The sequence below is a fragment of the Polypterus senegalus genome, chromosome 6 (genome assembly GCF_016835505.1).
Source record: "Polypterus senegalus isolate Bchr_013 chromosome 6, ASM1683550v1, whole genome shotgun sequence".
In the NCBI taxonomy this organism is placed as follows: domain Eukaryota; kingdom Metazoa; phylum Chordata; class Cladistia; order Polypteriformes; family Polypteridae; genus Polypterus; species Polypterus senegalus.
The window spans coordinates 130,530,731-130,557,743 of NC_053159.1; the positions used below are offsets into that span (position 1 = coordinate 130,530,731).

Below are 27,013 nucleotides of genomic sequence, written 5' to 3' on the forward strand. Positions count from 1 at the left end.
TGTTCTGCCGCCTTTTCTATTAAAAAACCACAGGTTGGCTTGTTACATGTGCTGTTTACTTCCTTCATCTATATCCCATAATATACACACCATCTCATAATATGCATTCAATCCCACCAGCCTCACATTTAAAGTAACAGAGGTCTCTAGCTATTCCCATATGCACAGTCTTTGACTAGGAGCTGAAGCTCAGTCAGGAACTATTCAAAGGATTCACCAGTTACCTGCACCTTTTCAATTTAAATTTGTAGCATGCGAATATCAAGGTTTCTTTTTGCATTACATAATCCTCAAAATGGACATCATATGTTTGTAATTTCTTACTGCCATCTTCAGATAACGCCCATGTGTTGTAGATATCCTGTCCTTTGTCACCAATCCACAGCAGTAAGCAACTAAACTTTTCCTTTTCCCCTTTTGTTTTGAAGTGGGCCCATGAACATTAGCTGTACATGCTGTTTGAACTTTCACTACGAATCTGGCAAATTGACAGAATCCTAGTCCATTTGAGGTGAAGGAACTCTGGTGACATCCATAACTGTTTACTTTAAGTATTTACTTTTTTATTCTCACACCATGGTATGTTCTGCCACTTTATTCCATTAAAAGAATCACAGGATAGCTTGTTACATGTGCCATTTACTTCCCTCATCTATATCCCATGATATATGTACCATTCCATAATATGCAGTTAATCCAATCACCCTTACATTTAAAGTAACAGATTTCTCTGTAGATGCTACAGGTTATTTATTAGACTAGTCAACTAATCAAAACAATAATCACTAGACTAATCAACAAAAAAACAGTCCTTAGGTGCAGCCCTAAATTTCTTATGTATTCACTTTTGACAGTTCAGGGCTCAGAATATTTCAGTCACTGTGGTTCACATTTTCTTTTACATCCTCCTCTTTTTTCTTTTATCTCCAATTCTGGTCTGTTTTCAGGCCGTGTCATATTCTCCTTTCTTCTCTGCTGTGCTCACAACCTCTTTAACCTTTCCTCATTCCCTGTCCACTCAGATGAAATCTGTCTCTGCTAATTATGTCTTTATATGCAAAGCTGTTTTTCGAGTCTTTGCCAATTCAGTCAGTTTGGGAACATAATATATCAAAGTCTCCCCTTGTTTGGGAGCTGATTTTTAAGAACATAACTTTTGCTTCTTGAAATCCCAATCATTGGCGTATACAATTGAAACATGTGGACTACCTGTATTTCACTTCCTGTAAATGTTTTATATGGACCTTTCTATTGATCACCTTTGTTCTCTTTACTCTTCTAAACCCCGGGTACTTTTTTTCATATGTAGTGGGAATGTCCTAAGGTTTCAAAGTTTTGGCAAGCTGTGTCACAGTTTCTTTCTTCTGTCCTCTCCTGTAAAATCCCATTCACCCCTCAAGATTTCCTTCTGCTCTTCCTCTTTTTCTCTTACCAGAAGAGTTCCATTTGGGCACAACTATCGCAAAATTAGCCCTAGACTTGAGTTGTAAATCTCCTGACTTTACAACCTTTTATTTCTGGAAATCCTCTTTCTAAAACATTATGCTTTTTGAGTTACCTGTTGCAATAATAAATGATATTTGCAAATGGCAATCCCATATACAACTTGCTAGGATGGGAGCTTTGACATAACATCCACATAGTTTTTCCCCATGTGCCTGGTATACCTTCTCTCCCCCATACGTAACCTTGCTATTTGGGACTGTTGAGTGACAGTCAGTGGGTTTGGATGGGTGCTTTTGTAAAAACAAATTACATTGGGGAGTTTTTCATGGTTATGTGTAATTTGTTGTAACTTGCACTTCTATATTTTCTTAATAAAAATTGTCATATTGAGTTGCAGTCAGTAATCATTTTGCATTGTTCATCCTTAATAGCTCATCATTTCAGGTTGAACTATGCAAGATTAGCTTGCATAGTGGAAGTCTGAATATTTGTATGCTCCAGAAGCAGATTCCACATTAAATTCCAGTAAAATACATTTCCATGGCTAAGATCCAGGGCTGAATGCAGAGATTCCTGGGTGACTCTAAAGCAGTAGAATAAAATCTCCAGCGCAACGAAGAGAGCTCATGGGAAACTGGTGTCTCCTTTTGATAATAAGCAGGAAAAATGGATTTGAGTGAAGAGTTGGGGGATGTGGACAGTTGCCGGCTGACACCAGTGACATGAAACTCATCCACACCTATTTTGGTTAATGATAATGCAACAAGTGATATTTCCAGGCATACAGATTTTTGGTTTAGTAATACAAACACCACTAACATTCAATGGATGGTTTATTATTCTTTCACAAATAAAAAACATATTTTGATGGAAGAAGTGGACACGGGGTGAGTTATTACTTATAAGCATCATGTCACTTCTATAATATACTGTACATGTAGTTTTACATCCCTAATACGGTATTATTAATTTAGAAATATTACAAGGTAACAGTTTTCCTTACTAGCGGAGCTTATAAACATTCAGGCCTACACAATCTGTGATAACACAGTCTTGATGTATTATTTTACTATTTTGACAAGTTCATGGAAATAATGCACAAATTAACACATTTTCAATGTCATCTTAACTTGAAAGGAATTAAATTATAAAAGATTGAACAAATGTTCATAATTGCTTGGTAGTTCTAGTTATTACTTGCTTTGTTGCAACTTTAAAAATGCTCTCTTATATAAAAACACAATTTCAAATCTTTGCTTAAGTACCACTAATCTGCAATTGAACTTATCCATAAATAGGTACGGAAAAGTATTCACAGTGCATCACTTTTTCCACATTTTGTTATGTTACAGCCTTATTCCAAAATGGATTAAATTCATTTTTTTCCTCAGAATTCTACACACAACATCCCATAATGACAACGTGAAAAAAGTTTACTTGAGATTTTTGTAAGTTTATTAAAAATAAAAAAATTAAAAAAGCACATGTACATAAGTATTTACAGCCTTTGCCATGAAGCTCAAAATTGAGCTCAGGTGCATCCTGTTTCCCCTGATCATCCTTGAGATGTTTCTGCAGCTTAATTGGAGTCCACCTGTGGTACATTCAGTTGATTGGACATGATTTGGAAAGGCACACACCTGACTATATAAGGTCCCACAGTTGACAGTTCATGTCAGAGCACAAACCAAGCATGAAGTCAAAGGAATTGTCTGTAGACCTACGAGACAGGATTGTCTAGAGGCACAAATCTGGGGAAGGTTACAGAAAAATTTCTGCTGCTTTCAAGGTCCCAATGAGCACAGTGACCTCCATCATCCGTAAGTGGAAGAAGTTCAAAACCACCAGGACTCTTCCTAGAGCTGGCTGGCCATCTAAACTGAGAGATCAGGGGAGAAGAGCCTTAGTCAGGGAGGTGACCAAGAACTCAATGGTCACTCTGTCAGAGCGCCAGAGATCCTCTGTGGTGAGAAGAGAACCTTCCAGAAGGACAACCATCTCTGCAGCAATCCAACAATCAGGCCTGTATGGTAGAGTGGCCAGATGGAAGCCACTCCTTAGTAAAAGGCACATGGCAGCCCGCCTGGAGTTTGCCAAAAGGCACCTGAAGGACTCTCAGACCATGAGAAACAAAATTCTCTGGTATGATGAGACAAAGATTGAACTCTTTGGTGTGAATGCCAGGCGTCACGTTTGGAGGAAACCAGGCACTGCTCATCACTACAGTGAAGCATGGTGGTGGCAGCATCATGCTGTGGAGATGTTTTTCAGCGGCAGGAACTGGGAGACTAGTCAGGATAAAGGGAAAGATGACTGCAGCAATGTACAGAGACATTCTGGATGAAAACCTGCTCCAGAGCGCTCTTGGCCTCAGACTGGGGTGACGGTTCATCTTTCAGCAGGACAACGACCCTAAGCACACAGCCAAGATCTTAAAGGAGTGGCTTCAGGACAACTCTGTGAATGTCCTTGAGTGGCCCAGCCAGAGCCCAGACTTGAATCCGTTTGAACATCTCTGGAGAGATCTTAAAAATGGCTGTGCACCGACGCTTCCTATCCAACCTGATGGAGCTTGAGAGGTGCTGCAAAAAGGAATGGGCAAAACTGGCCAAGGATAGGTGTGCCAAGCTTGTGGCATCATATTCAAAAAGACTTGTGGCTGTAATTGCTGGCAAATGTGCATCGACAAAGTATTAAGCAAAGGCTGTAAATACTTATGTACATGTGATCTCTCAGTTTTTTTATTTTTAATAAATTTGCAAAAACCTCAAGTAAACTTTTTTCACGTTGTCATTATGGGTTGTTTTGTGTAGAATTCTGAGGAAAAAAATGAATTTAATCCATTTTGGAATAAGGCTGTAACATAAAATGTGAAAAAACTAAACGATATTTTGTAATTGACTGATAATGTGAGGAACATAAACCTTACTTGTGGAACTAATATAGATCAGGTCACATGACTGCAACTTTAGTTTGAAATAGTGTTTGGATACAGGAAATATACCAAAAACTGACAGAGGTAGCAGAAATAGCAGTTCATAGTGATTTAATAATTTTACTACTTTTTGAATCACAATGCCAAAAATGTTTGCAAGTGAAAAAGTTTTTCAAGTTTCTCTCTGCATTTCCTATTATTCTGAATTTTTCTGCTTTTCTCTCCCGTTTAAGTGATCCCACACAGTTTCACTTATGTTGAGGTCTGGACTTTGTGATAGCCAACCTCATATAGTTAGTGTTTAATTTGCAGATGTTCAGTTTAAGTAGGTCATCATTTTTTGGCTGTGTTTCTTGGTTTGTTATCATGCTGAAATATTAAGTTTTTGTCATAAGATGTTGCATGATTAATTAAAATCTGTTTATTATTGTAATCATTCAATTGATTTTGATCAGATCCCCTTGTATCATTGGCTAAAATGCATTAACAGAGCATGACAAAGCCACTACCATGTATCTCAGAAGGTTGCAGGCAATGATAGCTTTTGCAAACTGTTACGGGACCATTAAGAATCAAATATTTAAAATTTGGACTCACCATTTCATAAGACATTCTGCCAAAGGTTGAGCTCCATGGTTTATGCTATTTTGTGTACTATTGTGTCATCTGTGTGATGCTTTTCTACAAAAATGGCTTCTTTGCTTTATTGTGTACTACAGTTTTACACATGGTTAAAGCAGGTACTGTGGTGCTAGATAACTCTGGTCAGATATACACCTAGCACTTCACTGGACTTTTGACTATCCCTTCATTGCATTAATATAGATTTGAGTTAATTTTATTTTTATATAACATTTTCAGAAGTAAATAATTAGTTAAGGATCTGATATGCAGTTTTAAAAATTATTTTCTTGATGGTGAAAGACCTATGTGTAATATCTACTGTATTTTATATGTTAAAGACTTACTGACTAATTACCTGTCTATCTGCACAGAATCAAACAATTAAAAAAGAAATTATGTGAAAATGGTAAATTGCCAGTACTGAACTGACATTAATTGAAAAGAAACCCCAAAAAACTAGGGGCTCTGTCCACCTCAAGCTTCACTTGCGAACCTCCGAGGACGGGCACCTCTCGCGGCTGAGCCACTCGAAGGGCTTCGGAGGGCTCCTCCTTTACAAAAAATGATTGTGTTTCAAGAGATGGTATATAGAAGAATATGCAGGGCACAGGAGGAAGACAGTTTGGTGCTTAGTTATTATAGATAGAAAATCAGTTACTTGAGCATTTCACTACAACTGTCTCTTTTAAATGCCAATGAATAATAAAACATAGTAAAATGTAAAAAGAAAAAAGTAAAAATAGAAGTAAACATGTAAAATGTAATAAAACGTAATAAAAAGTAAATAAAAATGTAATAACATTAATGCCTTGCAAAAAACAATATTATGAATTACTTTATCCTCTAACTTAAATTCTATAAACATCGCTTTTTTGCATTTATGTTCACATATTGTTTGGGATATTTTTCTCCTTTTCGTTTATTGGACGATTCCCTATGTTCTTGATTTTTATTAAATGCAACTCTTTGTTGTTAATTTTCTTTTTTTCAACGTTCATTATCAGCTCTTGTTGCTCTATTTCTATTACAATCTAAAATTCTACATTCTTGAATAGATAATTTGCTCTTCTGCCTTGCCATTGCAACCGTGTGCGGAGCACAGAGTTTTATGGGGTGGTATGGATAGAGGATGTACGCAGTAGGAGTAATGACTTGGCAAACGGTGTGGAGGGAAGTGGTCAAGGTTAAATAACACAAACACGACAGAAAACATTTTAATATAATACAGAGATACACTTTATTAGTCCCCAGGACCAGCCCAGATCCTTAGCCACAGAGTCACAACTCTGCTCTTATAAACCCCCTTATAGGTGTTTGGTGACTAAGTTAAATGATGTGAAAGTTGGAGCATTTAATATTTTTTTTTAATTTACTATACTCAGGAGTCAGTTATTGCATTTTTTTGATTAAATAGCTTTTCAACAGTTAGCCATATTCAAAAGTAATAGAGAGAGAGAAAGGTTGGGAGCATAACTGCTTTCCCTTTCCATTTATTTCTAGAGAATTACTTTTTTGTACTCTATTAGTTAATTTGCCTAAAGCATCAGGAGAACAACCCTGCTGAGTGAGCTTCTTGGTGTTTGACTCACTTGCATGGGGCTTCTGAGTGGCAATCAGACGAGTAAAAGAGGAAAATATACAAAATATTTACTGTACTGTGTGCAGTTTTGGTCTCCATATTACAAAAAAGACTTCGCAGTGCTAGAGAAAGGTCAGAGGAGAGTAACTAGGCTGATTTTGGGAGTAATTCGTATGAGCTACGAGGAGAGATTATGATCCTTTTCAGTTTAGCAAATGAAAGTTAAGAGGAGACATGACTTAAGTGTTTAAAATAATGAAAGAAATTAGTGCAGTAGATTCCAGTTGCTGCTTTAAAATAAATTCTACAACAAGAATGTGGGAATGTGGCAGGAAACATGTTGAGGGCAGATATTGCAAGAACATTAGAACTTTTTTTTATGCAAAGAACCACAGACTGACTGAATAAATTAGCAAGTTATGTGATTTGAAATAACGAAGTTATTTGGGACAATCAAGGTGAAAAAGATGGACAGATGAATGATGGGTTTAATACTTAAAAAGGGTCACTTTCATTCCTTATTGACAATGCAGAATAAAGAAAGCTGTCTGAGACCATTAGAAAAACTATTTTCATCAAACATTACCATGCAAAAAGGTACTAGGTCAACTCTAGAAATCAAAAAATGCACCACAAATCTTTTCCCAAACCTACATAGAGAAACCAAAAGTCTTCTGTGGAAAGATTAAATCAAAGATTAAATTTGCCAGTGCAAACCATTGATTATAGGCTACGAAATAAACCTCATAAAGAAAAGTACACATTATCTACAGTTAAATATTATGGAGTTCCATAATGTGTGGAGATGCTTTGCTGCTGTGGGAGTTCTTGAAAGTATTAAGGGACTCATGAAATCAGAGGGGTACCTGCTGATTTTAGAGCAGACTATGCTACCACATGTCAGAAAACTATGTAGTGTCAAAGGATCACAGGTCCTCAAGCAAGTGATTCAAAAAAACATAAGGATTTTAAAATGAAGAAACTGACTGGGCAAAACTGGGCAGCAATTAGTCCTGACCTCAATCCAATTTAAAACCTTTGGAAAGAGATAAAAACTACTATTGGTAAAAAGGAATCTGGCAAACATTCAAGACCTAGAACAAATTACTAGCAGAAAAATGTAAAGAGCTTATAGATGGATATAAGAAATATTTGGAGGTTGTCATCATTGCCAAAGGATTTGTAAGGAAGCAGCCTTTCTTAGTATCTGTAAGGCATCTGTTTCTCAATTTACAGATTCTGACATACTTGTTCTTTCAAGTATCTGGGCCTTCTGCTTCTTTTTCTATTCTGTTTAGGATTCAGTTTGTCCTCTTCTCTGAAGACTGTAGTAAGATATGTTTTATTTATATGAAATCTTCAGTTTCTTGGCAATCTGTCACTTAGAAAAACTTAATTCCCCAGAACAACAACAGACTGACATGTTTCTTGAGGGAGTGGTTTTGTTTTGGATATTTCTGAACCAAGAACTGAACTTTAGGAATACTAATACAGTACCTTGCAACCCAAGGAAAGACAATAGGCTATACACACTCTCTTTTGGATTCCACGTCAGCCAGTTGCTTCCACTTTTGGTGTATCAAAAACGTGCACAGATTTACAGTAAATGACGCAAGTCGCATTATTCAAACATTGTGCCAAAAATCAGGAGCTTTAAAGGAGAAGGGCTTCAAACTATATGTTTCAAGATACATTCACAATTACAAAAGTAAGATCTGGACTTAACATATTTGTGTACTAGCCAAGGCTAAGGTTGTGATACCACTAATGTTAAGTGTATATGTCAATCATTGCTACAATTTTTCTACCATCTTTTTCAGAGAAAGGAGAGGCTGCCATTAGGGCTCAGCACTACAGATCAATGAGGAAAAGCCAAAAGCCTCACAGTTTACTATGTTTACAGTCTACTAAAAACTTACATTGAATAAATATGTGATTAAATTAGGCTTCTTTAAAATACAAAATTTCAAAAATTAGTCATTACACTTTATTCAGGGACAAGTAAATGTATGTAAGCTTAATACATAACAACATGAGTGTGTTGTAAATCTTACCTTGTACAAAAGCGAATGTCTATGCCTGAGCCAGCAAAATGGTGAATACCAAACCAAAGCTTCAATTAAAGGGTCTCAATTTGTTTCCTCAGCTGAAGAATCTCCTCTCTGAGAGACATATTTTCATCAAGCATTAGGTTGACAACTGCTGGATCCAGAGCTGAAGGATAGTCGTGATCCTTGAGGATTTTATCATCCTCCATCAGTTGCTTTTTCCTTTTCCAATCCCCCGGTCTTGAACATGGAACACATAAATTGTTCCACTTTAACAATGCAGGAACTGCTTCCTTCTTCAATAGTTGTTGTGCCTTTACTCAGACCCTGGCTTGCGAAAATCCTCTTTTTTAAAATGCCACCTATAAACTCGGATCTGGGGATTAATTGTAAAGCTCTTTCTCTGGAGAGTGAAGATCCATTTAGATCATGTTTCTGCATCACAGGAAAATGTATGAAAACTAAGTACCTTCTTGTACTTACTGGAAACTAGACATAAGGTACACAGCAATGCTCAGCTGTAGAGCTATCTGTACATTGAAACTTAAAACTTCTTTTTCTCGGATATTCTCACCACTAAAAAAAAATCACAACTACAGTACGGACAAACGGAAGTGACAGAGCTGGCTGAGATTTCATTGGATGTACTATACGTCAGCCCTACCATGTACATTTAGCAAATTAACCTGCTTGGAACAGAACATTAGGTGTTAGCTGGGCTAACACATCTATAAAGCTTTTTGTAAAACCAAATTGGCCCTTAAATATGATTAATTAAAGATGAGCTAAGAGAGTTTATCCATTAGGGGACTGGAATGATAACTACTGAAAATGGGTCTTTGAAGTCATTAATGAATTAAAAATAATTATTCAGTCATTTCAAAAAGTAATAGCAATGTGCAACAGTATTTTCTACCATACTAAGATATTACTAACAAAAATGCCTAAAGAATCTGTCTTTAGTCAATTTCAAATTTCCAAATATCAGAAAAAACACATAACAAAAATATTCTCAATAATACATCAGCTTTGCTTATAAACACACAGAACAAAAGGGAGTTCACTAACAATGCAGTTTTAAAAGGGTTACTAAGCTCACAAATCTAGTGCATGACCAAAACTTTCTAACAATTTGCACTATAATAAAAAGTAAGAAATGCATGTGTGTTTTTATCACAAATCTAAATTAACTATAACATCTCTAACTCACCACAGATTTGAATTCCCTTTGCTCAGTAAGCAATGTAATAGCATGTCTAAGTAGAAAAAATAATAACTCTTAATTTTTACAAGTTTTAAAAACGGGGGCTTCCTTCTGCTATTTCATGAACATAGTTTGGATGTTTGGAGATTGTTTTGGATGATGCACCGATATATCTTGATTGTTTTATGTGATTCAAAAGACAAGAGAGATGGATTTTCAGTTTTAGAAAATGTAGTAATCTTTCATTGTAAAGGTGTAGTTTTTGCAATACTTGAATTAAATACAAAATTAAACTAAATTAATAATTAAATAAAATATTGAAAAAGTTCACAAAGTTGCATCAAGAATAAAGAAGTTATGAATTACTAATGTAAGCCAGATCAAACAAGGAAATAGAATACTGACCATTTTAAAAGTTACCTGGTCTATGCCATTTGACTGAGAAGAGCATTGCGCAATGTGAAAGTAGCATTTGAGATTGTTTATTCTAAAGGATTATGGTCCCATCAGAGGTTTAGTCTTTTAAATAACATTGCCAAATGAGGTATCTGCTTTCCTCTTTTTCATAGCCAACTAGTTATTGGCCAGGTTATTTTATCTTACATTGTTATATCTAGTTTGCTTTTACTAAATTGGTATTTCTTTAATTCCACCTTTGAGAGCATTCCATGCAACGTATAAATGTTTTATTACTTTATTATTTCATTACTTTAGTATTTCAAAGTTATGTACACTTATACTGTACATATGCAAATATTGCATAGTTTTGTAATTTTCTGCATTAGTGCTCTGAACTTGTAGAACATTGCCACAAAAATAAACTTCATTCAATGAATCCAATTCTAAAGAGAAACTATTATTTGCTTTAAGTATTTCTGTGTACTATAAATACTACAAATATGCTTTTCCTTTCACTTTTCTATTTTCAGTCCTGAAAAAAGAACAGCAAAGTCTATGTATGTTGCTTCTTTCTTGAAAGGAGCAGAACTTTAGCTCTAATGTAATGAGGCTAAGTATGAAAAGGGAGAAATACAAAATCTGATGGATCCACCACATCACCTTCCCTACATAAATCTGTGATCTTAGCACATTAATAGAAAATATTCTATTATGTGAAAGGGAATCAGAGAATATCATAGTGGTTAAAAAATAGATTATCATTTCCCAGTTATGGTAGTTGGGTCACATCCTATTCAATTGACTTATTTTGCTTGACTTTTGTCCACCTATACAATTTTACCATGCACCACATCAGCAGTACCTCAAACTGATTCTTCACCGCATGTGCCATTTGAATTAGGAGTCTACTGATGTGATTATTTATTTATGGTGAGTTATATTTTTACATTGTCTTCCAATGAGATTTGGTGTCACTTTAGATTAGGTGACCATAATTATGCTATACTTACTTGTATAATTACAGAGTAACTAGGTGTTATTACTTTGTATTTAATGTGTAACACAATGTAATGCTGTGGTTAAGCACTCTATCTATATATATAATTCACTAAGGCAAGACAACCATGGAAAGCACGCCGGAAGGGGCGTGGATTCACTAAGCCGGCGACAAGTGAGACACCTATGGCGCACGCAGGAAAGAGCCACGCCCACCAACTCCAAGACCATTGGATACAACGACAACTCACAGAGCCACGCCCACCAACTCGGACGCGACGACACAGAAAAACCACTGTCATTTATATTCGTCTGTCGTAGAGGTCACATGCAGCTCCGACCCACATTGACTGTTAATAGAGGCATGTTTCTCGCGGAGGTGAATCGCCATATGCGGCGTGTAAAACTGTTTGCGAGGGGTATCCCATGGGATCCTTAAAACGTTCCTTTACAACTGAGGTTAAAACACAATGAAGTGAGCAGTCTTTAAAAAACGAGTTTTCGGTTACGACGCACGACCGCGTGCACTATAGCAAACTGTTTTACACGCTACATACAGCAATTCGCATCCGCGACAAACATGCATCGTCTTAGATACTCCTGCACTTTGTACACACCCCCCTCCCACCATGGTCGGGTGTCTTGGTGGATTATATATAGAAAGGCAGCCAAAACCGCACAGAGCAATGAAAAGTCTACGTGAGTCACAGGTGCATCTGGACTGTACAAAGACGACACATGAGCAGGCAGTGTATACTGAGCGAGAAATCAGCAGACTAGCATGACAGAGGGAGCGGAGGTCCTTCTCCTCCCGTTCCACCCTGAGCGCCGCACGGACGATTGTGTGTTGGTTCGTTCCGTGCATTGGTTAAAACCCAATGAAGGAAGCAGTCTTTAAAAACCAATAAGCCCTGTGCCTCTGTTTCATTACCGTTTCACCTGCTTCACCAATGCAGGCCCCGCAACAGGCGATCCAGCCAACCGGGTAACCAAAGTCTTTGGGTTCAGGGTGGAGTATGGTTACAAAGCTGAAACTTAAAGGAATTGACGGAAGGGCACCAACAGGTGTGGAGCCTTTCGCTACATTTGACTCAACACAGGAAACCTCACCCGGCCCGGACACGGACAGGATTGACAGATTGATAGCTCTTTCTCGATTCTGTGGGTGGTGGTGCATGGCAGTTCTCAGTGGGTGGAGCGATTTGGCTGGTTATTTCCGAAAACGAACGAGACTCCCGCCTGCTAAATAGTTACACGACCCAACAGCAGTCGGTGTCCAAATTCTTAGAGGGACAAGTGGCTTTCAGCCACGTGAGATTGAGCATTAACAGGTCAGTGATGCACTTGTATGTCCGGTACTGCACGCGCACGCTACACTGAATGGATCAACGTGTGTCTACCCGGCGTGGGTAAGCCGTTGAACCTCATTCGTGATAGAGACCTTGGCTTCCAATTGTTCCCCACGAATGAGGAATTCCCAGTACGTGCGGGTCATACGCTCGCACTGATTACGTCCCTGCCCTTTGTAAAGCCCCCCATGGTCGGGTGACTTCGTGGATTATATATAAAAAAAAAGCAGCCAGAACCGCAAAGAACAATGAAAAATCAACGTGGAAACCGACTGAGGCGGTGTTTAGAAAATTAACAGTCAACGTGACTCACAGGTGCATGTGGACTGTACACTGACGAAAGCGACTCAGGTAGGGAGTTGGGGGCGGGCACATAAGCGGGCAGTGCATACTGAACGAGCGCCGTTCAACCCCGTCCCCCGCTTTTCAGTCACGGACAATTGTATGTTGGTTCGTTGTGTGCATTGTTGCAATGTTACTTTTCTTGGTGGTTTATTAAATTACGGATTTTTCAAATGTTTATTTTTTCCTATGTGCTTAAAAATCATTTAAAAAGCGGCCTGATTATGCGGCGTATGGTACGCCGCGGGTTGGCTAGTTATAATTATTATTCTACAGTTTATGTACATACATACTTTTAAAAATTGTGGAAAAACAATTACAATCATAAAAATTACAATTGTAACCTTAGATCTTCAAATGAGTGTCTGCTTAGAATTCCAAGAGCTAAACTTAAAAAGTGGTGAGGCGGCTTTCTACTGTTATGCACCTAAAATCTGGAATAGCTTGCCAATAGGAATTCGCCAGGCTAATACAGTGGACCACTTTAAAAAACTGCTGAAAACACATTACTTTAACATGGCTTTCTCATAGCTTCATCTTAATTAATTGAATATACAGAGCGTCAGGATTAAACTATCATTATTATTCATGGTATTCATATTCAAAATCCGTACTAACCCCTACTTTCTCTTCTGTTCTTTTTCCGGTTTTCTGGGATGGCGACCTGCGCCACCACCACCTGATAAAAGCACAGTGATGTCCCTACATTGATGGAGTAAAGGTCAGAAGTCCACATGACCGTCATCATCAAGTTCTTCCATGAGAACCCTGAATACAATGAGGACTGATTGAGGTCATTTATGTTAGGTAGAATGCCTAGAGGGGGCTGGGCAGTCTCGTGGCATGGAAACCCTACAGATTTTATTTTTTTCTCCAGCCATCCAGAGTTTTTTTTTTCTGTCCACCCTGGCCATCGGACCTTACTTTTATTCTATGTTAGTGTTCTCTTATTTTAATTCTTATTTATTTTATCTTTTTTCTCTTTCTTCATCATGTAAAGCACTTTGAGCTGTATTATTTGTATGAAAATGTGCTATATAAATAACTAGTTAACCTGTAATTATATATGTAATCACATGGTAAGTACAGTGCATTATGGACACCTAATCTAAAGTGATACCTGAGATTTTTTTAGCTCAGTAAATTCATACATCAAAAATTAGGTCTAGAACTCTCACTTGCAGTCTTGTCTATAATGCTTCACCAGTCTTGGCTAAACAACTTTTTCTTACATTCTAAAACTTTATATTCTTGATATATGACCACTCATTACTATCTTTTAATGTTCAGTATATTGATTACAGTTGACAACAATAGGAATATAATGTTATAACAGTACATTTAAACATGGTCCAGTGAGCGGGAGTCTAAAGTTATTTTTTTGTAAAATTCATCTAATAGAGTTCTACATCATCATCAGGAACAAAGAGACTTGAATTATGTTCCCAATATTTAAAATGCACCTGTGTATAAGATGAATCATTTTGGAGGAATGTTACCTTACCTAGGTATAGCCTAGAGTGGTTGTTAAAGCCATAGCTTCAACATCTATGCAAAAAGTACCCTGCAATAGAGTTCACCATGAGAAATACTTTATACAAAACTGATTGATGATTGATAAATGTGTATTTCAAATTGAATATACAAACCCAATTCCAAAACAGTTGCAGCGCTGTGTAAAATGTAAATAAAAGCAATGAAATGATTTGCTAATCTCACAAACCCTTATTTTATTCACAATAGAACACAGACAACATATCAAATGTTTAAACTGAGAAAATGTACCATTTTAAGAAAAAATCTTTTTTAATGGCAGCAACACATCTCAAAAAAGTTGTGACAGGACCATTTTTACCACTGGGTAGCATCCTACTTTTAGGAGAGGAATGTTGTCCTATTCTTGTCTGACATAAGGTTCTAGCTGCTCAACAGTCCTGGATCTTCTTTGTTGTATTTTTCATTTCATGATGTGGCAAATGTTTTCAATTGGTGAATTGTATAGATTGCAGGCAGGCCAGTTCAGCACCCGAACTCTTCTACTACAAAGCCATGCTGTTATAACAGATGATGTATATGTTTCAGCATTGTCTTGCTGAAATATGCAAGGCCTTCCCTGAAAAAGATATAATCTGGATGGGAGCATATGTTGCTCTAAAACCTGAATATCCCTTTCAGCATTGATAGTGCCTTTCCAGATGTGCAAGCTGCCCATTCCTTAGGCACTAATACACACCCATACCATCAGAGATGCAGGCTTTTAAAACTAAGACCTGATAACAAGCTGGATGGTCTCTTTCCTCTTTACTCCAGAAGACGTGGTGTTCATGTTTTCCAAAAAGAATTGCAAATTTTGAATTGTCTGACCACAGAACAGTTTTCTACTTTGCCTCAGTCTATTTTATATGAGCTTTGTCCCAGAGAAGACAGCAGCATTACTGGATTATGTTCACATATGGCTTCTTCTTTGCATGACAGAGCTTTAACCTGATTTTAGTGATGGCACAGTGAACTGTGTTCACAGACAGTGACTTCTTTAAGTCTTCCTGAGCCCATGCAGTGATCATGCCCGTTTTTAATGCAGTGCACTGAGGACCCGAAGATCACGGGCATCCAATATTGATTCGGCCTTGTCCCTTGCGCAGAGATTTCTCCAGATTCTCTGGATCTTTTGAGGAACATTATTCTAAAATTGGTCCACAATTTGTAGGCACGATTGGTGAACCTCTGCCCATCTTTACTTCTGAAAGACTCTGCCTGCCTGTCTAAGATGCTTTTTCTTTAATACCCAATCATGTTACTGACCTGCTGCCAATTAACCTAATTAGTTGCAAAATGTTCTTCGAGCTGTTTCTTTTTTAGTACCACTTACTTTTTCAGCATTTTGTTGCCACCCCGTCCCAACTTTTTTGAGATGCACTGCTGCCATCAAATTCAAACTGACCTTATTCTTTTCTTAAAATTGTACATTTTCTCAGTTTAAACATTTGATATGTTTTCTGTGTATTATTGTGAATAAAATATGGGTTTATGAGATTTGCACATCATTGGTTTCTGTTTTTATTTACATTCTACACAGCACCCCACTTTCTTTGGAATTGGAGGTAATAATATGAACTTCTGCACAGTAAAACCAAACACATGAATTAAAATTAGCATATCATAGAGGGACATCCCACATGTTTAAATAGTTATTAATGACATTCTCCAAGGATGTGTGCACTTTACATCAAGGCAATTTATTTTTTATAATGAAAACTAAAGTCAAAAGAAAATATTTATTTGATATAAAAATACGTTTTATTTGATACTTGCCACTTAGATAGCTTTTTATACATGTCTGTTGTTACAACTATCAAAATAATTTACACTCTGAGTTAGCCTGTGACCAAGCAGGGGTTATGCTTATTCAGATTCACAAAATCTTACTATGTCTGGTCAGCGTAGAAAAGAAGAGCAATATAATGCACTGGGGAAAATAAAACTGGAGAATAATTATTATAAAGAAAGTTTAACCTTAACTATAAATTTTACAGTTATTAACATCTAATTATCTTTTTTTAAGCTTGACAATGCCATTAGCAGGTACATACAGAGTTAAGTTATACCCAAAACTACAGCTGGAATGCCGCTCCCTGTGGATTTACAGTGGCTCTCACCAGTGCTTTCAGACCACACACACAGAGAAGTCCCTGTCAGAAAAGCTGCTTACCAATCCAGAGAATTACAAGGTTTCAGAGCTGCTATACTTTTTCTAACATACAGTGCACATTTAAGTACATATAAACATTCTTCCCATCAACTTTTTTCACTTACACATGGTCTCAACTTTGCACAAGGACTTGCTTCTCTGTACACAGTTTGGGAGTATGCCAGGTAGAATGTCACTTACCTACAAGTGGCACAACCAAGATATAATGTCCACAACTCAGAAGGGTAGCTAGGCCAGAGAGGTGATCAATAAAACCATTCGTGTCTGGAACCAGGAAGACAGGAGTAATCTCAATCTCTAGCTGCCTACAGGTTTGCAACACCTCCTGCACACAACAAAAGAAAACAATACATCAGGAAGCATTAGCAAAATCAGAGTTCAATGACTAATGTTCAAAAATGAAACTAGGAAATGCTCATCAGCTTTTTAAAATTTCTGTGTAGAGGGACAACTTTTCTTTCAATATCTAATTCAGCTGTCTTGCTTCCATTTAATTTCACTTACAGGTATCTTTTTTCTCTCTACATTCTTTAACTAAAGAAAACTTGACCTTGTTATCCTCAAATGGATGTCTGCAATTAGCCAATTAGTTATGGAGATTAGTTATATTGGAGGAGGATAGGTATGGATAATGTGTGGTTTACCACTAAAGGCAATGCATATACTCTTGCTAAAAACACCACCCTGGTGACCATTTTTGGGTATTTGTGGAGCTATGTATTAGCTGACTAGGAGAATAAATCTGCCCAGCTAATTCCAACTCATGATAAAATTGAAGGTTTTGTTCAAGTTCTTAATGCCTGTTTATACTTGGTGCATTTGCTTCACTGGGAAGGTCCACTAGGGAATGTATTATTTAAATTTCATTAGCAGTTGTGATTGTGTATTGGCAATTGCCTGCCTCCAAAATTGTGTGACAGTGCCAGCCATGTGTACGTTGACTAAGCATGCATTAGACAAGAGATCATGGGCTTGATTGAGAAACAGTTGTGTGAACTGATTTGTGGCTACCTGCACCTAATAGCCACAAATTCATGGCAAGAAATCACCTAGACCCTGGGCAAAGATGAAAGTTTGTTAAAGCAGTAATATAAACATCTGCGAAAACTAAAAGTAAAGACAAAGAAAAAATTTTGGGGAAATCCCTGGGGATCCTGCAACCGTGCAGTATTGTATATTGAATGTTTGTACTATAAACAGACCAGGGTGCGCATCCTCTGTGCATGATTCAGCTTTGTGCCCGAGTACAAATGAGCCTTCAGACAGTTCAATAAGATGTTGAGGTACTAAAAACCAAGTAGAGAAAAATTGTAATCCATCAAAAGGCGAGAACATTCATTAAAATATGGAAATATTTCCAAAAGCAAAATTGGAGGAGAGAAACAAGACATCAACAATGCAATAATAAAACACAAAATTCAGCAGTCATTTTAACGCAATGAGATAAAAATAGCTGGTAGAAGTATATCAGATAAAACTGCCAGGGAATGACTGACACATCTCACAAAAGCAAATACATACTACACAAGGGTGAGTTTGAAGACATGGGATGATAAAGCAAAGGAAAAGTATAAATTCTTAGAATAAACATTATTTAACCTAACCAGGATTCTAAATGACCAAATTTACTTATAAGCAGTAGAATGTCTTGAATACTTCCCGAAAGGCTTTCTAGGCAATTTTTTTGGTACACTTTTAATTATAGAGAACATTTGTGCTATTTGAAGTAATGACTAAATTGTCGCAAATCCTTAGCTTGAAATTTCTATGTGTAGTTCTTAATTTTTCATAGAACAACGACAACAATCACAGTAACAATGACAATGATGATAATAATTCTTCTTTATTGGAGAGAGAAGTAAAGAGAAATTATGGATAAATATTTAAAGATGATTATTATATTTTCATTTAATTGTTTTTTGTGTTTAAATTCTGAAGTCATCTTATTTCAGATACCATAAATATATGCATATGATGTGTTTATAGTTTATGGGGTTGCTTTGGTAAGATTATAATTTTGCTGTCAAGTTCGTATCTTCCTTTATCATGCTATGCACACATAACAACTCAATACCAATTTTTTCACTTCTATGTGATATACACCAATCATCTACAACATTAAAACCACTTTATAGGTTCAGTGAATAATACTGATTATCTCATTACAATTGCACCTGTCAAAGAGTGGGATATATTAGGCAGCAAGTGGACAGTCAGTTCTTGAAGGTGATGTGTTGGAAGCAGGAAATATGGGTAAGCATAAGGATCTGAGATAGTTTGATCTTTTTAGAAAAATGTGATCAGCAACACATGAAATATCAGCTTTACAGATTGGATTTAGACCACTTTCATATGTGGCAACAGATCTGTGACAGTCACATGCAACTTAATTGTGAGCTATGGTCTGGGAATTTACACTCTCCAATTGAACATCCAATAAGTCATCTCCATGGGGAAATATGATGTAGTTCAAAATTACAACACCGGGTTTGTCTGTGTGCAGTACTGTGCAACGGTTACCTGCCAATGCTGCAAAGTTGCTATGTATGTTCTGACAGAAATGGTGCACCTCAAACTTGTTTTTTCCTAAGAGAGTCATACAGTGACAACTCAAGTCACATTTATTGTGAAGTGTACAAATATATATGTATGTGTGTGTATGTCTGCCTGTTATAAGATTTATGATTTGACTGTCAAGTACCTATACAATTTGTGGGTACAAACGATCCCGGAATCTACGGGTGTGAGTGCCAATGGTCTTGTACCATTTGCAAGAAGGAAGACGTGAGAAAAGTGAGCATGCAAGGTAATTGAAGTCTTTACATAAAGTGTTTTCCTTTCCAACACAGCAAGTGTATATGTCCTGAATAGGTAGGAAGCTGTGTGTCGGTAATACTCTGTGCTGCCTTCACCATCCTATACAGTGCTTGAGGTGAGCTGGTGCTGTGTATCAGCATGTGATGCAGCCAGTGAGGATGGACTCCACTGTGCTCCTGTAGAAGTTTGTGAAAACAGATGAGAAATGCAAACTGTTCTCTGATGTCTGAAGAAGTAGAGTTATGCTACTAAGCAATAGATATGATTTTTTTTGTTTTCTATCTTTGCTATCATAAACTAACACATTTGTAGACATCCAACACTGAAACCAATGTTAGTTACAACAGACTGCATGGTGCTTTCCTTCATGTTGTATATTACAGTACATCTTTCAAGTATTTTTTTTATTCATTTTTTGCATGCAAAGCACATTAAGGACAGACATTTATACCCAATCATATTGAATTTGGACTGCTTGCGAAATAAAACTGAACAGTTGGATATGAGCCAAAAGTTGGAATTATGCGATTTTTATCTGCAATATGAACATAACCTATGAAGCCTCTAGCAACATATAGGCACAAACATGTCTGATATGGACTTTTGTAACTATTCCCTTGCATAATAAATAAGAGAATCATTTAAGATTAGGAAATTGTCAATAATTAATAAAAGGCTCGAAGAATAGTTTGCATCCATGGATGCAGTCCAGGACCTAATCTGAAAATTTCTGTTTAAAGATTAAACATCTAAAACCTGTCAGGAACAGAATCCTAACCGTGAACAATGTTGTCGTGCACGGACTTATCTGGATCACACATTTTGGTAATATTCCACAATAAGAATGCTTTTGTGTAAAATATTTCTAAGAAAATGTTGGACTCACAATTACTGCTGATCCAGTAACAACTGGTTTGGAGTAACACTATTGTAAATGAGACTGTTCAACAATAAATCAAAAGTGATCACACCCTGACATATCTCGTTTAACTCTAAAAACCCAAACCATTCTCATATAACTTAATGGGAAAATGGTGCCTTATATTATTAAAAACTAGAAAATCATTTTCCTTAACAGAAATAGGCAGCATAAGGAACTAACAGTTGCTAACAATAGTATTACTCGATGTAGTTGTGTGTTTGTTCAGTCAAAAACCCCTTCAAAGATTTTATATTTTTCCCTATGATGGCTAAAGGCACACATAAAAAAGGGCTGTATATAAATCATCATGAAGATGTACATGTCAGTTTAATTAGCAATTCTAAATTGCAGTGGTGCAAGTATAGGGTGTATGTGTCCCCTGTGTCCAATGCCATTATAACAGGCACTGCTTTCTCATGACTCCGAAATAGTTAAGTTGGTTAGAAAATGGAAGAATGTTTCATTTTGAATTAAATAACTTGATTAAATTACTTTTGAATATACATGTCACCACTCAAAATCAAGAAAGATGAAAACACATTCATCTCACCAATCTGCTTTTGAGGTGTAAAATATTACTTTACTGCAATGAGAATGAGAAATGACATCATATTAAATCAACCATTAGGTGCCATTGAGAAAACTGTTGAAGAGACTATAATTAACGTCTAATATATGTTTGTTCATAAATCTTTAATAGTATGGGAGAAGAAGTCTGCATGGAACCATTCTGGTAACTCCCTGGGCCTACAGGCATACATACTTGATACAAAATGCATGAACTACCCAAACATCAATCAACAGACAACTTCTTGTAATAAAATGGAACTACAGAGCAGAATACTATATATTTTTTTCAATACATTTGATCTACAAGCTCTTTAAGTATGCATTATTTAATGTATTCTTGTAATATGAAAAGAAAATTTAATAGCATATCATATTTCTGAAGTGAATGCCCTGTTGCTACTTTCAATTTTTGAGTAATGACTGATTTCCACTTACACAAAGCCTAACCAAAACACACCTGTCTACACCCATCACTCCTTATTATTCTTATACTAAAATGTATACGTTTTCTTATTTTCAAATACCAGATTGTACTTAAGATATACAGAGCACTTCTATATTCCACAATATGTAACTGTAGTATAATATAAGCACATTACTTTTTACACAAATAAAGTCACATTATGCTGTCAAGAATTCACATCTCTTTATTATAATAAAAAAATCTTGGGGACATGAGACATGACTTTCTCAGAGAGACACTTTCACATCCTACGAGACGAGACTTTGTGCCAAGAGATTTATCCACATCCGGGGCTGGAAATAAAAGACAAAGAGTAGATGACAAAGTATAACGTCGTAAAGAATTCAAAAACGTTGGCGTGATATACATGCAGAGCAGGTTAGAGATAATGGAAGTACGAAAATTAGAGTCTTCAAAAAATGACAGTAAAGATCTCATTAGTGCAAACAAACGGAAATTATTAATCGGTGAAATAATAGAACAGTGAAAAGAGATCGAATATATTGTTTGTATTTAAACTTTAAGTCGTAGACTTATAGATCATCTAATTCGTGTTGCCTTCAGGGAAAAAAAAAGTAGTGTTTCTTCCCAATGAAGAAGTGTATCCGCGAGATTTAAAAGATTTGTTTTTTTGATGAAAGTGAAATTCACATACGCCGTCACGCCTGGGTCACAGAGTTGCACAGATACACAGGAGATTTTTGAGACAGAAACGTTATACAAACACTTCCAACAAACATAAGTCTCTTTCAGGAATGAATTAAGCTCCGTGTGTAATTGGAGGGGACAGTTCCGCCTCTCAATTAAAGGAATAGAAAACATCCTCTTCATAGGGGTGCGCCTCAGGAGCAGGACCCCCAACAGGAGCAGAGAATGACTGGGAGAGAAGAGACACAAGGCAGTGAGACAAAAGGACAGCTGCTGTACAGGCTTTTAAATGTTCGAACCACCACGCGAGATGCAGATCATGCAGCATTGCAGCACCAAGCCACCAGCTGATCGAGCAAAGAGTAGGTTTTTTTTAAAAAAAAAATAACAAAAAAAAATAAGATATATCGTATAAGAGGGGGTTTCAAAGGAGCAACTGCATCTCCTTGGGGTGCTTCAGCCCCCGTTTTCACAACGCGAATGGCAGAGATGTGGAGTGGCTGGCTCGTAGCGCAGGCCTGGGAGTGGGGTGTCAGGTGGGTATGATTGGCAAGCGAAGCAAGCAGGGGGGCAAAGAACAGTATCTATAAAGTATGTGAAAGGTGTCTTCTGAAATGAGTTTGTTCATTTAAAGAGTTTGTTTAAAAGTATATAATGACCTCACAATCTGTTTAATAAAATCTCAAGTAACTGTTGATATGCAATTAAAAAGATATTTTTTTCACATTTATACCCCTGGCATCTTGCCTTGACATCTTTGAAACTAATTTTATTTATTGCCTTTCTCAATATGGTTTTATGAACATAAACAGTAAGTAACTTGGAAGATTATGGTATAACTGATTACTGCCCAAAATTTGATCAACTGGACAATATTGATGATCTGGCTGTGTATACTAGATCTACAGAGCTTTACAAGTAGCTTTGTATCCTCACCATACTGATAAGCTGTGCTGTGAGGCACCTATCACACAAGTTGGTGACTCTGGATCTGCCAGATCTCTACCTATCATATTTCTTAGAGTTTCCAATTGCCTTTGGAACGAGCAGGACATTGTACTCATTGACACTTTGATTTGTATGCAATCTTTCTAAATGATAGTAAAATACTTCTAATGGTAATAATGCTCTGTCTCATTTGTTAATTGTCATTTTATTACCATTATCACTAGAATATTGTCCACGTAGTATTTAAGAGGGTGTAGCAACACATTCTGTTCAAACTCTGCTTTAAGACAGACAGAGGGCTTTTAAGTAATCAACAGAAATTGGGACACCTGTGCAAATTGTTTGCTTCAACTTGCAAGGCTTAATTTACTTTAATCGCTTTAGAACATTTATAAGTTGTAACCTATTAGTTGTTCTCTAAAGAAGGCACATTTGTAACATTATGCAATTTTGTTTTTTTTTTGCTGAATCTAAACTTTACATTTAAACCTCTGGCAGTTTACTGCTTACCTTTTTACAATTTTAGGTCATTCATTCCATTTCAACTAATTAAATTTTAAGAAAAACTTGAAAAACTGAGGTGTTCTAAAACTTGTGACCAGTCGTATATATATTTAAAATTGAAGCCAGGAAGCAGTTTTCACACAAAGAGTTTTGAGAATCTGGAATAAACTACTGAGCCAGGTAGTTGAATCAGAAACATCGATGACCTTTAAAAAAATACCTGGATGAGATACTGGAACCGTTAAGCTATTAGTTTTGGTCTCCTCTTGTTTGTGAACCATCTTATATTCTTAAAAGCATCAAAAGCTCATGATAATCTGTCTATATCCAGTTACTGCTGTTATAAGGTAAACATAATCATGATAATCTCCCTTACTGTTTTTTGGATAAACACCGGAAAACAGGTGATGAAAAAATCAAATCTGCAGTATTTTTAATGGAGGTATTTTTTATCTTCTTCTTGAATAACTTGTGTATCATGCGTGTATGAAACCTAATATGGCTTAAGTTGATAGAATAGAAAGATAATAAGATAGAAAGTAACAATCATGGTTTAACATAGACTAGTTTCAAACTAAGCCCTCAAGGGTAGGGATGTCAAACTCATATCCTGTGGGCTGCAGAGGCTGTAGGTTTTCTTACCAGCCACTTTAATTAGTCACCAATTACTTCTACAAATGGAACAGCCTTTGTTGTCTAAATAAGGACTGATTTGCTTTTAAAGTTTCAGAACACTAATTATTTCAAAAGCAAGTCAACACATGACCAAATATCTTGATCCCATTGGCACATGTTTGTCCATCATAAAATATCTGTTTCAATAAAATATTTGAAAAGGAAAAAGTGAGAATCTGAGAAATATACAACATGTTTATACAACATTTTAAAAAGTGCTCTCAAATTAACAAATTTGGAAATATCTGGAATGGCAGAATAAGAGTACAGTGATCCCCCACTATATCGCAGTTCAGTTATTGCGCCCCTGCTACATTGGGGATTTATTAACACTATTATTAATACTAGGGGGCACTGCCCCCTGCTTGCTTTGCTCACCTACCCCCGGGTTTGGTTTACTGGATAAACAGTTTAAAGAGATTGTTATTTTCATGGTGTGGTGTTATGGGTCCACAGCTCATGGAGAAAAGGCCATTGATTTTAAATAAATAATCACCGCACCCGAGGCGGCTTTGTGAGGGGGGCGTTGTTGTAGCGCTGGGCAGTCGTCGATGTGGGCGTTTCTCACCGTGTGCACAGGTGAGGAACTGCCCACATTCGTGATTGCTCCCGTGGCTAATGCTGCAGCTGTGATGGCCCCTACGTTTTTAAAAGAAGCGCAAGTCGGTTGGGGAGGAAGAGAGAGAATCGATCGGAGAGAAAGGAAAGGAGAGGACGGAGGTTACAGGGAGCGTGGAAGCAAGCGGTGCAGGAGAGAGACGGACCGCGGAGCGTGTGGTGAGCGCGCGATCGGCGCCGTGGGCAGCTGCGAGGAAGCTGGGTGTTGGGCCGACACCCAGGTGTTTGTGTAGATGTCGCTCCCGCTGAGTGATCTGGTAGCGGGAGTGACAAGGTGAAAGCGACGGGCCGCAGAGAGGCCATGGAAAAGGCAGCGGAAGTCGGGAGACTTGGTGATGGAATCCCCAACGTGGGCGACCTGGCCGTTGAGGGTAATCAAGTCTCGGGGACTGGGATGAGTGCCAGACCGAAGCCAGGGATCGGGAGGTCTCCAGTCTCGAGCGTGTAATGTAGGAGGGCAGCTGCAGAGAGCGTCTTGCCTGCTGCTAAGCCCGTACGGGATAAGCAGGTGAGACGCATACAGAAAAGAAGCACCAAGCTTATTTGTTGTTGTTTTTAAAGACAGTTTCCTGATCATTTTAACCTCTCGATTTTAAGGATTGTTTTTTCTATTGAGTTTTAACCCGAACGTGTTCTTTTTATGGATTATTTATTTAATGAATATGAAGAACTGCACTATTTATTTGAACACTGTTTTTGTTTTGTTGACTGCTTTTAATAAAAGCACTATTGCACTTTTTGTATACCACCCCTTGCTCAATTGTTTATTTGCCTCCATTGACTAGCTCACTCGGCAACATTATCGACGGTGTTGGGTTCATGTGCTTCCAATATCAAAGGGAGTGTGGAGCCTGAACCCACATCGTCACACATGGGCATTGTTACAAATGCATTACTTTCATTTTTACTTTAAACCTTTTGTAAAAACAATATTCATCCGTTATTTCCTGCCGCGGGCGTGGTTAAATATCTTTCTCGCGGCACTTATAACTCTGCTCATGTTGTGAAGGGGGAGTCTGAATGCACGCTAAAGAGATGCGATTGGTTCAGCTGCTGTCTTGCTGCTGCTGCTGGCCAGCTGTGTGTCGTGCTTGTCATGCTTTGCGTCAATCACTTAAAAGTCTGTACAGCAACTGTCCTTTTGCCACTTTGCGTCTCTGCCGCTCTCTTTGTTAGCTGAACGCACGCTAAGCAGAAGTGGATCGATCAACAACTGGCTTTGTGATGCTTCTGCCAAGATGCCTGTTCTGCACGTTCTGAAGGAGGAGGAATGGGGGTTTGGGGGGTTTGTCAGGGCTGAATCCACGCTAAGGAGAAGTGCTCAGATCATCTGCTGGCTTTTTGTAGTTGTTGCTGGCAAGCTGTGTGTTCTGCTTGTCGTTGTTTTCAGAGCTGGAAGCACCTGAAGTTTGTCTGCCAAAAGCATTCCAACAACTGCTAGGTTAGATGTCAGTGAACTTATTTTAAATTGTTTGTAAGTAGGGCATGACGTACAAAAGTCACTGTCACACAGGTTTTGCTTCCTAAGGTTGTAATGTCTAGTCTTGCATGTCATCAAAGTGTCTGTCCGAGATAATCTGGTCTCGATCGCTTCGCTCAAACCCCCCACCAGAGGCACACAGCCACTTTGCGTTGTGAAGGGGGGAGCTAAATGCATGCTAAGGAAAAGTGGACTTTGTGCTGCTTCTGCCAAGATGCTTGTTGCTCTGCGCGTCAATCATTTTAAAGCCTGTACAGCAGCTGTTCTTCTGTCTGACTGCCTTGTCTTGCGTGACGTTAAAATGTTTTATAATACAGAGATGTTACTCATATCCTTAGCTCGACATCCACATATCATATGTGTTTACAAAGTGTGTTTTAATAAGTTTACATGTGTTTAAAGCATGTGTGATGGGTATTTTAAGGCTTAAACTATAAAAAAAAATGTTTATTTATATGGTCTTTCTATATTGCGGATTTTCACCTATCGCTGATGGGTCTGGAACGTAACTTCCGCGATAGGTGGGGGATCACTGTACTGGAAGCTACACAAATAATTTGCTTCATTAGCAGCAAGAATTGACTTCTAATTAATAAAGGTTGGTTGTAGTGAAAATAGAAGCCCTCCAGATACCAAGTGTCAGACTTGCGTTGGCTAGTCATCTTTTAGCTCAATCTGTGTTTCAATATTTCTTGGTTGCTTGTTAAGGGGAAAATAAACAATTTAGGGTTCTGTGA

At 37.4% G+C, this 27,013-nt stretch overlaps 1 protein-coding gene across 2 annotated transcripts in view; it reads right to left on the reverse strand.

Annotated features, from left to right (window-relative positions):
* Positions 1–27,013, reverse strand: part of smg6 (SMG6 nonsense mediated mRNA decay factor) — a 529,891-nt gene that overhangs the window by 22,204 nt on the left and 480,674 nt on the right. For both annotated transcript variants that reach the window (XM_039757209.1, XM_039757208.1), the window contains one exon: positions 16,812–16,956. In XM_039757209.1, coding sequence (XP_039613143.1) covers positions 16,812–16,956 — 145 coding nt within the window. The remainder of the gene's footprint in view (positions 1–16,811; positions 16,957–27,013) is intronic.